General features: G+C 37.0%; 1 protein-coding gene across 3 annotated transcripts in view; it reads left to right on the plus strand.

The window, feature by feature from the left end:
- Positions 1-18,189, plus strand: part of tmem72 (transmembrane protein 72) — a 46,176-nt gene that overhangs the window by 25,225 nt on the left and 2,762 nt on the right. The window contains exons 1-4 of one of the 3 annotated variants that reach the window (XM_047154151.2): positions 383-687; positions 15,748-15,814; positions 17,519-17,590; positions 17,726-17,865. In XM_047154151.2, coding sequence (XP_047010107.1) covers positions 639-687; positions 15,748-15,814; positions 17,519-17,590; positions 17,726-17,865 — 328 coding nt within the window. In that variant the 5' untranslated portion in view covers positions 383-638. Of the gene's footprint in view, positions 1-382; positions 688-15,747; positions 15,815-17,518; positions 17,591-17,725; positions 17,866-18,189 lie in introns of those variants that run through there. The other 2 variants (XM_017463224.3, XM_047154154.2) reach the window with 2 other exon arrangements.

The following is an 18,189-nucleotide window of genomic DNA, read 5'->3' on the forward strand; positions in this document are numbered from 1 at the left end:
CAGTAGAAGCTGACTCATCAGATAAGCTATCCTGAAATCCCCATTTTCAACCCTCATGAGAAAAGTTTCTCGTTAACTCATCAGTAGCCAAACGTTTTTATTTCCAGGCAAAAAGACAGCATGAACATATTCCATCACTTTATTGCACTCCTTTCTTTTGGGAACAGTTTTCTTCTTACAAATAAAATAACTAAAAATACTAGGCCAGTCTGGATTTGCTTCTGTCATTCAAGCTTTTCCTGTCATTCATGATGAAGGCTGGTGCTTCCTGAATTGACAGTATTGCCTTACCTAGGTATTTTTTTTGGCAGAGGGTAGGAGGACCTTGACCCTGGGTATATGCAGTCATTTGATCTGGTGTACACTTTTAGAGAAGGGACTTTCAGCGCATTCTTCGTAAAGTTATGGCTTCCTAGCTCAAAGGGTTCTAGATTTGACCTTTTTCTAAGAATGTACTGATTGAAGAACTGCTGGACCTGATAAAGATTTTGTATAGCAAATTTAAAAACAGCTGTGCACTAGGTTGGAGGTTTGTATTTCTGTGATTTTGTGCTGTGGTGGGTCTGGCTTGGTATTAAACACCAGACAGCTGCCTCATCTAAAAGACTCCACATGCAGCCTCAGGCCTGTCATCAGCTATGCCACTGCTCATTTGTCATAATTCATCCTCCATAGCTGAAATCTCAGGTCAGTCCTATTACTGTACCTTCACTGTGTGAGGTGCTTTTATATTAGGTTTTTGGCTGCCGCTTGCAGACTCTTGATTATGAGGTTACATCATGAGATTATTACTTTAAAGTAATTTAACAGCCATTATATAAAGCTATTAAATTAGATACATATGTTATTTTTTATTATACCACGGCCCTGTTGAATGTGTGACTCTGATTGGTCAGAAGGTGTTGCTTAGTTTTCTATAACAGCATCTTTGGGAGTAGTTCTGGCTGTAATTCAATTGATAGGTTTACATTAATGTGCTCATTCAAATACATTTTTGTTTCTATAGTAACAACTTTTTCACTGGGACACTCACAGGCAGATGCTCTACATACTCTAAGGCTAATAATAAACTAATTTAAAACATGTTTTTATTGAACAATGAAAAAAGCATCATCTTTGATATGGTAACCAATCAGAATTCGTTAACATTTAGAGAATAAGTCTCCAGAGTTTTGTAATGGTCAGTATGTTTTTTTTTCTACCACAGGAAAGACTTATTAACTTCAGGAAAAAAGGGAGGTTGGTGAGGTATGGACTGTTTAACTGGTATAACAAAAATGAACCTGTCTTGCAGACATTCCACAACATTACATTTTAAGGATGAATGGTTAAAAAGCACAATGTTGTTGAGTTCATAAGGGTTGTTGTGGTATAAGAGGAATAAAACATTTTGAAATGTGCTGTTAATTCCGAGAGGAAATGGCCCAGCACAAAGCATCACACCAGTGTGTCATTGATCATTGTCATATAACAAAACCCCACAAATTATTTACTCTAGAGCATAATGACATGATTGTGATACCAAAAATTATCAGTAATTTGTTTTTATTGTAGTGTATATTATTGTATCTTCCCATTATGTAACTGGAAGATTGCATCAGGTGAGATGTTTATGCAGCCAGAAGTTTTTTGTTTGTAATGTAATAATGATTGAGCGGCTGTGGCTCAGGTGATAGAGCGGGTTGTCCACTAATCGTAGGGTTGGCGGTTCGATTCCCGGCCCACATGACTCCACATGCCGAAGTGTCCTTGGGAAAGACACTGAACCCCAAGTTGCTCCCGATGGCAATTTAGCGCCTTGCATGGCAGCTACCATTGGTGTGTGAGTGTGTGTGTGTGAATGGGTGAATGAGACACAGTGTAAAGCGCTTTGGATAAAAGCGCTATATAAAGTGCGCCATTTACCATGAATTAAATACAGGTTTGGCTGTGATGAATCACAGATCCATAGGAGAAATTGGATTAAAGGTGGGAGTAACTGTAAAGTGCAACTTTAATTTGGCTATGGAAAGAGTTGAAAACAAAAACTAAAGTTCCTTCATGACCTTTGGGGTTCTGTTGTTATAAACTTGCTGAAGACATGCCTAATCATGTCCCTGCAGCTGAAACTATAAAAGGAAATCCAGAATGATGTAATATGATATGGTTCCTTGCAATTATATATTTTTTCCTTCTTTCATTTTCATAATGCACAGTTTGAGGTTGTATTGTCTGATCCAGTTACCTTGCTTTTTTTTAGCTCACTATGGATCCTGTGCTGCAACTCATTTCCAATTTATATTTCAGTACTGAGCAAGACCCCTTCAACATGTGGTCATTAACACAACTGCACTGTTACTTGTTTGATTAAATATAAGATTGTCGTACCACTCGTGGAAATGATGAACTTAAATGACCCATTTTACTGAGATCACATTAGCAGTCTGTCTCTACTTTACTACTCTGTTTTATTTAACTCTGCAGCCTGTGTGGCAGTAAGATTAATGTCTTCAGTGTCATAAGCGTTTTGTGCACCTCATCATAGATAAGGCTCTCTCAGGGGGTTGAGGAAAATGCCAATTTCATGCATCATCATTCATATCTTAACGTTTATATAAGAATAGACTGTCTAAATAAAGAGATTTTATTTAAAAATGTATACAAATTATAATAACATTATACTTATAATTGCATGGATGGAGAAGGGGATGCATTTGCAGGCAAAATAAAATGCAATACAATAAAATGTATTTTTTTTATTGTATGTAGATATTCAGTTAAGCCGGGTGCACACTGTGCGATTTTTAACAGTCCTTTTTTAGCTGTTGCTTGTCAGACTGTACAAACACGATCCCCACTGTAAGCCATGTCACACTGTAGGATCTCCGTTGTCATTAATGTCAGACTGTACGACAGTCAAGACGGGGCAAACAGACTCACGTAAGATGACTCATACAGAGTAGGAAAAGCCACACTACAGGACTGTGCCTCAAATCTTCTGACATGGCCAGAATTTAATCAGAGGAAAAATTTGATCGCAACGGCCATTAATCGGCTATCGGGGAACACGTCAAACTACCGATCAAAGACTACAGATTTTGGCCTAGGATTATAGGAATCTTTTAGGATTCTCAAATTTGTCTCAGATGACCAAATTGTGGCCAGAATTGTACAGTGTGAACCCGCTTTAGTGAAATAAGTAAAGATAAACATTTCGACATTTAGCTAGATAACTCCCTAACCTTCCTGAACAAATAAAATATATAGCAGACATACACTCACTGAGCACTTTATTAGGAACATCTGTAAACCTACTCATTTATGCAGGGCTGGTTTTTCATGTGCAATAGTCTAGAGTTTACTCAGAATGGTGCAATAAAGAATTAAATATCCAGTGGATAGTTCTGCGGATGGAAATACCTTGTAGATGAGAGAGGTCACCGGAGAATGGCCGGACTGGTACGAGCTGACAGAACGGCCACAGTAGCCTGTTTCAGAGTAGATAACTACTCTGTACAATTGTGGTGAGCAGGAAAGCATCTCAGAATGCACAATATGTCAAACCTTGAGGCGCATCGGGTTCCACTTCTGTCAGCCATTAACAGAAAGCCTCACCAAAACTGGAAGTTGAAGACTGGAAAAACGTAGCCTGGTCTGATGAATCTCAGTTTCTGTTGAGGCACACAGATGGTCGGGTCAGAATTTGGTGCCAACAGCATGAATCTATGGACCCAACCTGCCTTGTGTCAACAGTCCAGGCCGTGTAATTTTGGAGGTGGTGTTATTTGGGGAATGTTTTCTTGGTACACTTTGGGACTCTTAATACCAATCAATCATCGCTTGAATGCCACAACCTATTTGAGTATTGTTACTGACCATGTGCTCCCTTCATGGCCACAATTTACCCATCATCCAATGGCTTCTTCCAGCATGATAATGCACCATGTCACAAAGCAAAAGATGTCTCAAACTGGTTTCATGAACATGACAATGAGTTCAGAGTTCTTCAGTGTTCTTCCCAGTCACCGGATCTGAATCCAATAGGACACTTTTGGGATGTGGTAGAACGGGAGATTCACAGCATAACAGTGCACCTCAAAAATCTGCAGGACCAAGTAACATGGACCAGTATCACAAAGTAATATTTCCAAAGTCTTGTGGAATCCATGCCACAAAGAATTGAGGCTGTTTTGAGAGCAAATGGGGTACTACCCAGTATTAATATAGTGTTCCTAATAAAGTGCTCTGTGAGTGTATATCTCCTGGAGAACTACTAACTACCAATCAATGACTCACATCAGCATGTCAAATGCTGTATTACCTACCAATTAAATAAGTACTAGCTGATGCATGTAGCCTATTCCTGCTCTTTAGTAACTACAATATTAATGTTTATATTATTTATTATTACAAACATAACCATTTATTCTCAGAGGAGACACATTGCATTTTCACCACTGTACCTTCAGATTATTTGCACATTGGCCAACAAGCTACAACACTAGTGTCTAGTAGAATAGATTTCATACCTCACACCCTTCTTTTCTGCAGCAGTAAGTGTGTCAGTGTTTCTTCTGGATAATAACCAATCACAATCACACAAGAGATGGCTCACATAAATACAGGTCTGTGTCTTACTTCCATAAACATTGAGATATCTTTTCCAAATGTGTAAGTAATTTGTATGTTGGATACTGATTGAAGTATTACTGTGTCTATCTAGCAGTGCTCCAGGAGATACTGTATATTTGAGCTTTGAGTTGTTTATGCTTCATCAAATAGTGTGCAATTTACATACTTAAATTAAGCTAAATTAAACGGCATGAACATGCTGTTTGAATATTCTATGTTGTATTTTCCTCTTTTCAAATAAGAAATTGCGAATGTGAATATACCTCACAGATTGGAGTATTATATCCTGTATTCTCCATACCAAAATATCCCAGCCATATGCGATTATATAGTATATCCCAAAGACCTCTGTCCTTGCTTTTGTCTTTAGACCAACAGAAATGATGGTCCACTGAACTGATATCAATAAAGAACAAACAGACAGGGTTCTCAGCTGGAGATGTTGGCGGAGGACCAAAGACTTGCTCTGGGTGGGAGAGCGAGTGAACCTCATCTGACTCACATTGACACCAGATTCAGGAGAGAAAATCCAAAAAGTCTGGGTGCCTGTGTGCTCTGCCAAGTATTTCTAAAAACAAATTTCATAGGATAAAACATAGGTAGAAAATGAATTGCTTACAACGTGACTTACTGATTTTTGTGACAAATTGAAATGGTCAAGGTGTCTTTTCCATATTATGTAGTGAAGATAAAATCCTTGGCATTGGTGTAGTTCAGTGTTTGTTAAATTAATCCTAGTGGACAGCATACAGGCTGCATTTTTACTTTCTCCCAGGTTCCAGTACATTTGCATTGGACTGTGTTCAGGATTGCTTAGTTAATGTGTTGGAAGAGGGTAAAGAGGAAAAATATGGACTGGCTCAAGGTCACTAAGGGACAGTTTGGAAACCACTGGATCTAGTTAGTATTCTACACTTGTTTATGGCTGGTTCAGATGCCTGCTGTTTGGGTTAGGAAAACTCACACACGCATATAGACACATACTTACATACCTGAAGTAATAAAGCATGTCTTGAAACCAGGCTGAAAACAAAGCTAGCCTTGTGTGCATACAGAGATTTACATTTTTCCTCTCAACAGGAGTCTAGATACCAACCATAAACTGAAAGAGTTTTTTCCAGGCCAATTCAACACTGCTTTAACTGTCTTTACCTTTACCTCATATTGTGGTTTCCAAGAGGCCTCTTCAGGTTACTTGCGCAAAGGTTTGTAGGTTTTTGAGTACACAGCATTTCCACATGCTAAGTAAAGTCTAAACCCATTTACTCATATATAATAATTACACTATATACATACTGAAGTACATTTAATTCATTCATTCATTAATCTTCAGTAAGTGCTTTACCTCCTTCGGGGTCACTGTGGAACCAGAGCCACTGGTAACACTGGATACAAGGAAAGAGACTTCACCTAGGATGGGGTTCCAGTCAATTTCAGGGCACCATGCATACACACATTCACACACTCATTCACACTGTGGGGCAATTTAGTGTAGCCAATCCACCTACCTGCATGTTTTGGACAGTGGGAGGAAACCAGAGAACCTTGAGGAAATTCACATAAACATGGGAAGAACATATGAAACGCCACACAAATAGTAACCCAAGCTCAGAATCCGACAGAAACCACACAGCAATGCTTACCTTTGTGCTTCCTGAGGGAAATTTTGTAATATCAATTCCATATAGCCCATTAACTTTTGATATATATATATATATATATATATATATATATATATATATATATATATATATATATATATATATATATCAACACATAATTTGCACATATGTTGCACTAATACCGTACACAAGTCGATAGAAACTCTGTGTAGCAGTATGACCATGACAACATTTAATGTCAATTAACAGTATTTTATTTGTTATTATTTATCTTTTATTTAAAATCTACTGCAGCATCCATGAGAATGTGCGAACTAAGAATATCATTGTAGAAGAAATCTTGCACATGACAATGAAGTTCTTGAATCTTGAATGTGGAATTACATTGTTCATATTGTACTGTAGCCTTTTTTGGTCTAATCATGCTGTAATGGTTTTAATCTTTCATAATATGCTGTGAAGGAGAGAGGGTGTGCATGTGTGACCTCTGACACAGGCATCCATACGCTGCTAGATATGGTGTCTGAGCGTCTGCCTCATGTCAGAACTGGTGTCTTTACATGTTTGTATGTATGGCAGTCCTGCTTCGCCTACCATTAATCATTTCACTTAGTCCAGCTTATCAGCGAGACATGTTAGGGTCTCTCACTGCACATCCTGTTCAGGGGAACTACAACTGCTACTTTGGCATGAGCATTTTTGATTAATAGCTTAGATTTGTGCAAGGTCACTTATCCCTCAACAGCTCTGGAACAAACTATTTCTTATATAGGGAAAATACCTTACTGCACTCTTTGTGTTTTTGTGATTTATCATTAAGACAGAGCGTGGTCTTACCCACAATTCTGGCTAACACAAAAAAATAATCCTCAGCTATTTTTCCAGACTTTTATCCCTCACCTTGAAAGAAAGTGGAATGTATGTGAAACCAGCAGGCGTGGTCGGTGTGAATGTTTTAGCTATTTATTAGGCAGATTAGCAGGGAAAAGCTTTCCCTTGTCGCCATTTTATGGCACCCTAAGGCTGAAAGATTATCAGACATGAGCCCATGCTGCCATGGTTATGCAACCTATACACACAGCCACAGCTTTGTGCTCCTTTTACCTGTGGAATAGTATTACTCCAATTGATATGTTAAAGGAATACTAAAACGGAGCACGACTTTGGATATGGCAGTGGGTAGCTCAGTTTTGTGGGTTGTGGTGGAGCATGCATGCAGAATTCTTGGCATCTCTACTGCTGCAGGTAGGATTAATGGAATAATACATCGAATACAAAAAGCACTTTGTTATGCTGCCCATCTTTGAAGTACTCAACAGTTCATTATGGAGTATAACTAGATGTGATTTTCAGTTCAGTAGATTTGTAATTTTCTTATCAAAAAGCAAAGACTTTCTCACACAGATTCCATTATGGGCAGTGTGCGCCCAATTAAGGAACCATACACACATTCTTTAAACACATAGTTAGCTGTGAATTTGAGTTTACCGCATGTTGCTCTTCCACTGACATTATCTTTTCATTACACCTCTTCTACAAAAATGACACTACCTAAATGGCTACCTTAAACCATGAAGAGGAACGCATGTCTCCCAAAACTATCTCACAGGAGAGTTCATTGTTTAACTGTTCCCTGAGGAGGACATGATTTAAATGCTCCTGCCAAATGATCTCAAACATGTTTGAAGAAACATATTGTGTGACTAAACTTTTTATGACCATTAGCAGTCATAAATCAGTTCATTAAAAAATCTATTAGAAAACTAGTGCTGTTATTAAAGTTGTTACAATTTAATTGATTGGCTACTATTCAGGGATGTCTATTCAAACAGATTTTATTCTATTTTATTCTGTTTTGACTTATGTATGGTGTATTTGCCACCTTTTTATTTTAAGAGATGGGTTAGTTGCTTATTTTCCCAATAGAGACTCAGGAATGAGTTTTTCCTGTGTAGGTTTTTCCCTGTTATGCACTCATTGTATGCTTGTAGATTTAGCTGTGTTATTGCTTCATTTCCAGCATACTGTAGTGAAAACTACTTTACATGCTGATTGAGCTTGCTTTTTCTTAAGAGTACTTAAGAGTACTGCTGGTGAAGATGGTAGGATTGGAGGTAATGTGTGTAATGGGTGTTGGAGTCTCCTACACCTATTACACATACCCTGGGGTAGGAGTTATAGTTACAAGTTGCAACATAGGATTATGTGCATTTTAAAAGTCACCTGCTGTATAAAATGTTCAGGCTTGGGGATTAATGGAATACATGTTTATGTAATCAGAATACAAAAAAGTAGTAACTGTAATCCAAAAAACAAAGTCATCAGATTACAGGTACATTTTGTAAAAAAAAAAAAATAAATAAATAAATAAAATAATAATAATAAAAAAAAGGAATACTATCAGGATTACAATTTTTTTCATTAAAAAAATTAAAACCATTAAAACCAAAGAAAGGAATCTTTTGACAAAACACAATATAGACAGCTGCTCAATTATAGTTCTGGTTCTATACCTCCTGGTGCATGTGCAAGTACATTTTCTGCAAAGTTACTTTGGTAGAAATTAACACAAATTGTTCTCTGAAATCCTTTTGTTAGGGTGACAACATGTCTTCTTTTTCAGAGCTTAAAAAAGCATCTGGCCGGGATTTCTAAATTTGAGAAAATGTCCCTGATTCAGCTTTAGTTTCATTATGATGTGCTTATGGTCTAATACTGCATCATGTGTGCGCATGTTTGCATTGCTTTAACCCTTCTCTGTAATTCCCACCTTCTCGTACACCAATTGATTGATTATAAAAGGCTTGCAGCAACTATTGGCCAGATTCCTGCCTTTCAACCATTAGCCTACTCTCAGTGAACACACGTAGGTGAAGCGCTGTTGTGTACAGCTTCAAACAGTTGCTTGACAATAGCAGCAAATGACAGCTGTCCTGAGTCGAAAAAATACGCATGGCCATATAAGGTCATTTTTAATTTCATGTTATCACATTGCTTCATATATCGGCCATTCAAATGTGTAAATGATGGCAGAAGGTACACTCGTGGCATCTTATACTTTATTTTATTCCATGGACATTCAAAAGAATATAGGAAAAAATGTAAAACGTGGGCAGAGTGAAACCAATTTTATTTATATATCTTTATATGATGCCAATAGTGTGTCTTTTTCAGTGTATTAAAGTCTGCATTCATAGTAATACTGCTTTAAAGGCTACTAATATACACCCTAGATGGGATGATAGTCCATTGCAGGCACCATGCATACAGACATCCGCACACTCGTTCATAGTTAGATGCAGTTTAGCGTAACCAATACACCTACCGCCATATTTTTGGGAGATGTGGAAAACATGTGAAACTAGGTTTCACACACAGGGACAATATTCAGGATTGAACCAGGGTCAAGCTGTGGAGCTGGAGTTGTGAAGCGGCAATGCTACCTGCTGCATCAGAACCACACCTCCTCCTAATTTAACCCATTTATCTCGGTACCTACTACTCTTGATAAATATTATGAATTGAGGAAAACCAAATCTATAGTTTGCACAAAACTCAAAAGCAAATATAAATTGCCCACACAGCAGTGTAACATTATTTGGTAGGTGCAACACTGATGCATCACTTAGCTGCATGGTTGAGTAGGAAACTACTGTCCAATGAGAGTTTTAGTCAGGATGTTTTTCCAAAAATCATTTTGCCTTTATTACAATTTCCAGTTATTCTGTCCAACATAAATATAATTCATGGGGCCACAGACCTTGACTTTCTGATAGTGTGATCCCAAAACACCTGTAACTTGTGGCACTGCAGCCTTTTCCGCCATCTTCCTGTGCAACAAGCTCCCTTAACAGCTATGTACATTGTGTACTGCATTCCAACAATAATACATTGGATTCAGTCCTGTTCAATCCTGATCTTATATTGCTTGAGTTGCTGTAATGAAGATAAATTAATGGTTATGAAAAGATCATGTGAGGGCAAGATCTGCATATTGTGCCAAGGCATGATGGTGCAGAGTGTACAGGTTGTAATATAGTCATTGGTTGTGACACAGAATATCAGCTACCTTACTCTTGGTCTAAAATCTGCAGGCCTGATGGTCAATGCAGTGGGCCTATTATTGTAATGCAAAATAACATGGCATCATGTAGAGCGAGGTAATGGCATTCTATAGGTCTCCTGCACAAACAGCATTCTCAGGATTATACTATTCTTTTAGCAAATACAGAACCATTCTCACCCTAATTTGGTCTTGACAGTTCCTACTCATTAACAAATCACATGAAAGCTACCAACCAGGGAGGGTGAGCTATTACATGCTAACTCCAAGACATGTGAAACCAGCTACCACATCTTTTCAAACTGCTGTTCATGCTGTGTCACAGGGCAGTATACCAGTAGCAAGAGAACACACTCAAAGTAAACTGCTATCTACCCTCTTCTGCATACATGAGCTCACAGACACCTGTGATTGGCTAGTGTCACTCTGTTTGACAGGACAGAGAGACTACTGCTGCATTTGACCTCAGAAATTGAAACTTAGAACTTAGCATTATGTCATTTTCCACCTCTGTGCATTTGAGCTACAAAGTGGGAAAAACATGTTCATCAACAAGTTGGCTGGCTAAGTGTGATGACTGATGTATATTTGCCTCCTCAAAACAGTGAAATGTATAATCGGTGTTATTGGTTTAAGAAGAACATGTCTTTGTCAGTTGATCTGTATGAATTGAGTCTACTGCTATTTTGATATTTTATTTGCCCCTATTTGATAAGGAAGATTCTATTGTTTGAATACACAATTTTGGCATCTCCTTTGCTTGTTTTTTCCCGCCTTTTTCCTAACTCTGTGTTATAGCAACACCTGTCCCATCCGTAATGTAGCCAATCCACCTAGCGGCGCAGTGGTAGCGCGCATACCTCTGAGCACAGAGATTCAAAAAACACCCAAGCCCTTCCTTAAACCTTCATCTTACATATAAACCGTGTTTGCACATTTATTTATAAGCATGCAGGGGTTTACTCTGCAATTGGGTCAACACTGAACTGTCCCATAACAACTAGTGCAACATAATGCTACTTTGTTTATTGTTGATGCTGTGAGCAGTCATGTTGATTTAATGTCAGTTGCTGAACTTGGGGTTGAGGAGACCTTCCTGCCCAGAGAGCAGTGCCAGTTTTGCTCTCTTGACTGTGGCATCTTCACGATTTATACAGATTTTTGGTTCTCCTGCTATTGTTTCTAAATAGTTTATGTATCCAATAGATACAGTCTAAATGTACTGGAGCAGCAAGGCCAATTCTATCATTTTTCCTACATATTGAAGACATTTGGGTTTGAGATCAAAAGCTGAATATCATACAATAGATCTGCCAACCAAAATGTCTTGCTTTTCTCCCACAGACAATTCTCTGGTCTTCATGATGGTTTATTCTTTTTAACAACGAATGCAGTGTTCACAGGTGAAACTAGGTCTCAAACCACGAGTAGACATTCAGAACTATTAATTCTTTAACAATCAGTTTAACATGGCACACCCAGGTGGCAAGAAACACCTATCAGTCACATATTCCAATATTTTTGATTACTTAAAAAAAAAAAAGAAAAAGAAATGGGTGTATTCAAACAAAAGGTGCCATGCTTTAAGTTGTTTAACACATCTAGATGTAAATTTCAAAAAATTAAAGCTGAAATTCTGATTTTAAATTTCATGAAATGATTAAAAAGAGCAAAGGAGGAAGAAAGAGGAAAGGAAAGGCATTGTGGAGCAGATAAGTGCTCAAAAAAGATAGAGATTCATTTCGAGTATGCAGACTGTCTAGATCACAAGTATTTACATCATGTTGCAAATTTGGAGGAAAAAGGATATGCCACTGGTTTTGCTCCATAGCATAGCCTATTGCACCCTCTAGCTGTTACATATCCTATCTACAGTCAAGTGCTTTCTACTAAAGCCCAAGTTTGTAATGTAATGCAGAGTCTTACGTAATGTAGAGATGCATGACAAAACAATGACCTTACAAAGTAATAATAATTAGTTATCAGGTCTGCCACTCTATGTAGATAAATATACACTCATTTTTGATTCTACATGATTATACATTGTATTTATCCTGGTATGTCTTGATTACAGGAGCACACATCATGGAATATACAGCACAATCTTTTGCTCTGTCCAGATATTTCCACATTTCATCTAAACAACAAAATCCCAGATAAGCCATCCCTAAAGTGAATGACTGAAACAGAAAATGTCTGACATACAGTGAAGGAACCCATCCACTTTACTGCTCAGTGTGTCTTGCATTTTAATACCAGATTCAATTTTAAAGGCCTGAGATAGTGTATTTATGAAAGGAGGCATGTAGGCATGGAAACATACCATGGGGTCCAAAGGTCCAAGACCACTAGTGAAAATTCTTCAATTTTGCATTCTTTTCTGATTTAATACAACAATTTTCATTACAAATTATATTACTGACAACACCTTGGGTGAAAATTAGAATCTTTGAAATACTTTCAAGCATTTCAGAGTTTCTCAGTATTTGATATGTCCCCTTTTTTGCTTTAATGCCACTTGAGTGCGCACTCAAGCTGGCATTCACTTCACAAGTTTGTGCAAAACCTTATGATCCATTTTAGATCAAATCCATCAGTGTCGTTGAACACATGCTTCAATAGACAAGATTAGGTATGAAGAAAATCTTACCTTTTGTATAAAGCATTTAACATGGTCAATATCACACATTTAAAATATTTCAAAATTCAAAAACCTTCTGTTTATTTCCAGAAGGGTTTTAGTGTGGTCTTAGACTTTTGGACCACAATGTACGTCAGAAAAGTGAGAAAAGCAAGTCTCAGAGATCGTAGTAAAGTTCTATTTTCTCAGAACTAGAAGACCAGGCATCTGCTTTGGGTGGTAATTAATTTCAGTTCAGAAAAAAAGAAGCAAATCCTGGAATATGTACTTGAGGCAAAGAAAGCAACTGATCCATACAGCCATAGAGGAGACAAACTTTAAATTACTTACAATATAGTCAGGAAACTTTAGCTTAGACCATGGTAGTTTTATTAAGACGATATTTACACCATTGCTAGAGAGAAGAACAGTTCTGAATGAATGTGCCAATTGTGTGACTTTGCAGAAACAATTGATAAATCTTTCCATGATCTTTCCAAGATTGATAAATCCTGGGAGAGATTGAAGATCTATTTGAATGGGTATAACATCAGGCTAGTTAGTCATGTAGTAAATCTCTGAAGAGCCTGAAAACATGGAGTTGGTGGAAAAACTGAAAAAGTTGCAAAAGCAAAAGTTGATCTATATGTAAAATCTGCCAAATGCACTGATATCTCATGCTGCTGTCCTGATAATTATATTTTTGTAATACATACAGGTTACTCCTGACATTGTCTGTTAAACAAGATCCCTGTGGGACCCTGAAATCAGTAGAAACCTTGAATACTCAGAGGGGAGAATGAAACTTTCCTATTTTAGTCTAAAAATGTCATTATAGAAAAGGTGGCAAAAGGTAATGAATTGCTCTTCTGTAGGAGGCTCTTTTTACAGTGAGAATTTGAGTGATAAGGAGGTGTTTATTAATATAAATTACTGAAATGCAAGTATCCAAGTATTTCTTTTCTGCAAACTTTCTTTTCTGCAAGCTCAATTAGTTTCAATAGCATTACTTTGAAAATGGTGTGTGTGCTCCATATGTATCCCCTTTCTCTCCAAGTGTTTCACCATTACTCTTGAGTTTATATTGTGTATCACTTTTGGACTTCCTGTGCTCCTCCTCCTCTGTCATCACACTCACATTCCTTCCTTGACATTTGGAGGGTCAGAAAAGAAATGCTGCTCATTTTATTAGCTCCTCTTTTTGGCAACCGAACAAAGACTTGTTTAAAATTTTTATTTAAACTTAAACATCTGTTTTCATGTGGTGTCTGATGACATACAGCAGATGTGGCAGATATAACCATGTGATCTGATCACTGAGCCCAGTGAATTAGTATAAAGAGAAAACAAGTGTAATAAATAAATAAATAAATAAATAAATAAATAAATAAAACCTAGATTTTCAGTGTGGTCTCAGATTTTGGACCCCACTGCAGCTGAAATCATTTAGTGGCCATTGCATTTTTTTTCTTTTATTTGTCACATGAAATATAAATTTGCGTTTATTTTTGCAGCATTTATATAATATTTTAGTATAACTGTAATGTCTAGGGGGAGCATGGTGGTCCAGAGTTTAAGATTAAACATAACAGCTCCAGGGTCCCTTGTTCAACCCTGAGCCATTTTTGCGAAGGTTTTACATGTTCATGGATTTCCGCCAGATTCTTTGGTTTCTTCCCACTGTCCAAAACCATGCCAGTAGGTGGATTTGCAATTTTCCCAGAGACTGTAGCATAGCATTGTCAAGATGGTTGCGGCTACTTCCATTTTTTCAGAAAAATGTTTAAGTTTCGTCCTCCCGGTACCGGGACCATGAAACAACAAACAAGGAAAACAATAAAATTCATGCCTTACTCATCTCATCCAACTAGCCAACTCCGTTTACTATAACAAGTGCCGGAGGAACCCGGGTGTAAGCTCCTCCACGATCACTTGATTGCTGCTGAATCTGTAAGTTGGATCGATCTGGTCCAAGCTCCTTTATCCTGTGTTCTTCTTCATCTGAATGCCTTGAGAAAGGGTTCTTTGTAAAGATAAAATCGAATTTTCTTTCATCTGGAACAAATATTGTGCCTTTTACGCCGTTAACGATCTCTTGCAGTAGCAGGAAAGAGAGTCGTTGAGAACGGTCCAATCACGTGAGGTCAAAAAATATAAAAACAATATTTATTTGCTAACAACAAAAGTGGGAGTGTCTGGGGCACAATGTGCTGCACCCGGAGGACAATCTGAAGCAAGCCAATTAGAGAGCAGCCTCAAGTCAACTGCTTTTCAGAAGTTTAAGGACCTACATACACATTCATTTGGCCGGTGCCCTGAACACAGATATGATTGAAATGCAATTTTGATTTTTTAAATAAATGCTAACATGACTACCACGCGAATAGTATGACTAAAAATTTTTATTTAATAATTATTTTGCTATATATATATATATATATATATATATATATATATATATATATATATATATATATATATATATATATATTTAACTTATGTTTAACATGTTTAAGTAACCTTCTTCTCTGGATAACTTGAAGGGGCAGTGTCCCAGCGCCCCCTATTGACCAGCTGCCACTGCTACCTCATATTGTACACATTACATAAATTTAAATTTTATCTCCAGAACTGATATATTTCTATAATGCTGTTTTGTGACAATATCCATTGTTAAAAGTGTTGTACAAAAAAATGTGTTAAAGCTGACATTTACTGTATAAGTGAGAAGTATTTACCAGCACTACATACATAAATATACACAACAGCAAATGCAGAAGTAACCACATTAATGTTTGTGTGAGCATTGACTTGGAATCTCCTCATCTCAGTGTTGTGTGCTGTGGGAGTGGAAACACTGTATCAGACAGACTTCTACAGCCTGGCTGTCTACCTGCTGTAAGTATTCCCATTGATTTAATTAGCATGACCACGTTCTGCACAAACTACTTATTTACAAGATGTTTACCACACCAGTATAAACAGTTTTTTGTCCAGACAAGTGACAAATTAAAGGAACATAAAGTGTTTTCATAAGGTGTTGGTTCACCACAAGCCTCTGGCGCAGCATTGCTGCACCTTGGCATAGATTTTACAAGTCTCTGGAACTGTAATGGAAAAATGAACACCATTTTCCCAAAAGATATCCCCCTAGTTGGTGTTTTGATGAAAGGTGCTCAGCTGGTTTGAGATCTGCTGCCTGTGGATTGAGTAGATTGGTCATAAGGCAATAAGCATATGATTTACATAATTTTCTTATCAAACCATTCAGTGAGCCCTTGTGCACTCTGGACTGGGATGTGTCATCCTGGAAGAGACCGTTCCCATCAGGATATAAATGTTTCATAAAAAGACAAAGATCAGTAAGCATAGGACAATTCCACAGATATTTCAATCTTACCATGGAAAAATTAAGCGGTGAGGACAGGAAAACTACTTTTAAAATGTTCACCCACCTATTTAATCAACTCTACAATAATGCTTTTTGCAAGTATGTAAAAAATGTGTAGTCTTTCACAAAAGTTTGTTTAAAGTCACATCCATAAATTGCTATGTATTCGATTAATGTGAATGAATACATGCATTTTTAAGATTTGTCTGCATTGTTGCCCAATATATTTGCATTTGCAAAGATCCTCTTTCTGAGGGGACAAATGGACCTATATCTGTCACCAAAATTCCCCTTAAACAAAACAGAACCACTGGACTCCCTCACTGTATGGGGCTTTCCTTTCATTTGTCACCAGACTATATGTCACATCCAGAGTCTATGAATGTAGTATATGGATTATTTATATATGTGTATGTTCATATTGGTGTGTGTATTTTTTTTTTCATGAGGCAACTATTCACTACCACAAACACTTTTAACAACTAGGCATAATGTACCCTGGGTTTGGCTCAGATTTCTGAGCAACCGGTTTTTCCATGCATTTCATTTTGCCTTCAGGGTGTGGAATATGCTGGGATCCTTGTCTTAACACATATGAAAAGATAGAACACCAAAACCAGCATTAGACTATAAAAGTTTATATTGTTCATGTCTATCTAATGTATTATTGTATGCTAAGGGAGCAGGGGGAAACATAATATAGTTAGTGGCAAACACCTTCAGAGTTAATCTAGACTTGTTGTCTAATTATCATTTTGTACATGTCGCTATTTAAAAATGAAATGAGTCTCAGTCTTATTTTGTCACCTTGTTTTGTAACCATGCCATATCGTTTGTGCTGAAACAGAATACCTTAAAAACCTGATTATGTCATTTGTCTGATCTTGCCTTGAAAACTGAAAGGTTCTGCATGAATGAACAGGAGAAATATTTGAGAACCACAAAGCATGAATGCTGGAACATGTCCGCTTTAGACCAGAAAGAACATAGACATTATTGCTGAATTGATAAGGCTTTATGCTTAGACACATGAATGAATAGGTTATAAAGTCTAGTATATTATGAAGCTTGAAATATTCCTCTTTGCTACTTTTGTACAAGTGACGTTATATCTCTACATTGCTAATATATATATATATATATATATATATATATATATATATATATATATATATATATATATATATTATTGTGGTTCTTGCTTTCTAAAGGGTCTCATCAGCTGGAATGATGCTTTTTGAAATGACATATTTCATTGATGCTTTTTTGGTGACATGGCTTCCGTAAGTTCCAAATTATACAGTAATAGCAAAAACAATTTCACTTATGTATTATGTTACTATAATAATATACTAATTACTCTATATACTTTATTGCTATTGACTTTTCTCTGAAATGTAATGTTCAATTTATTACAGGTATCCGGTTACATCAAAATTCTTTGTCATTTGGAAAAAGATGGCTAATGTTGGAGGCTTCCAAAAATTCCTCTACTACACCATTATGTCAGCGATGTGTTTTTTGCATCCAGTGTTAGTCTGGCATGCTGTCATACCAGGTACAGTGTATACTCATTCACTTTCGGAGCCACTGGACTTGTGTTTGTGGTTCTTTAAAATGATTTGCCAGTCTGATCACGGAGTATTCAGGACAGTAATAATATCCAAGTACTCAAAATTATACTACAAATCCTATCACTTTGACATACTACTACTAGACAATTCTACTTCCTAAATAGCTAAAATCATTTGATTACTTCACCACACAGTGCATATTTACTAACCATTTAAAACTGTAGCACTTAGATTGGTCGTTAAGTTTTTTTTCTTTACAATTCAGTGTTATTTCTAAAATGCTTTACACAATAGGTATTGTCAGACAG

Source organism: Ictalurus punctatus, chromosome 3 (genome assembly GCF_001660625.3).
Source record: "Ictalurus punctatus breed USDA103 chromosome 3, Coco_2.0, whole genome shotgun sequence".
Taxonomy (NCBI): Eukaryota; Metazoa; Chordata; class Actinopteri; order Siluriformes; family Ictaluridae; genus Ictalurus; species Ictalurus punctatus.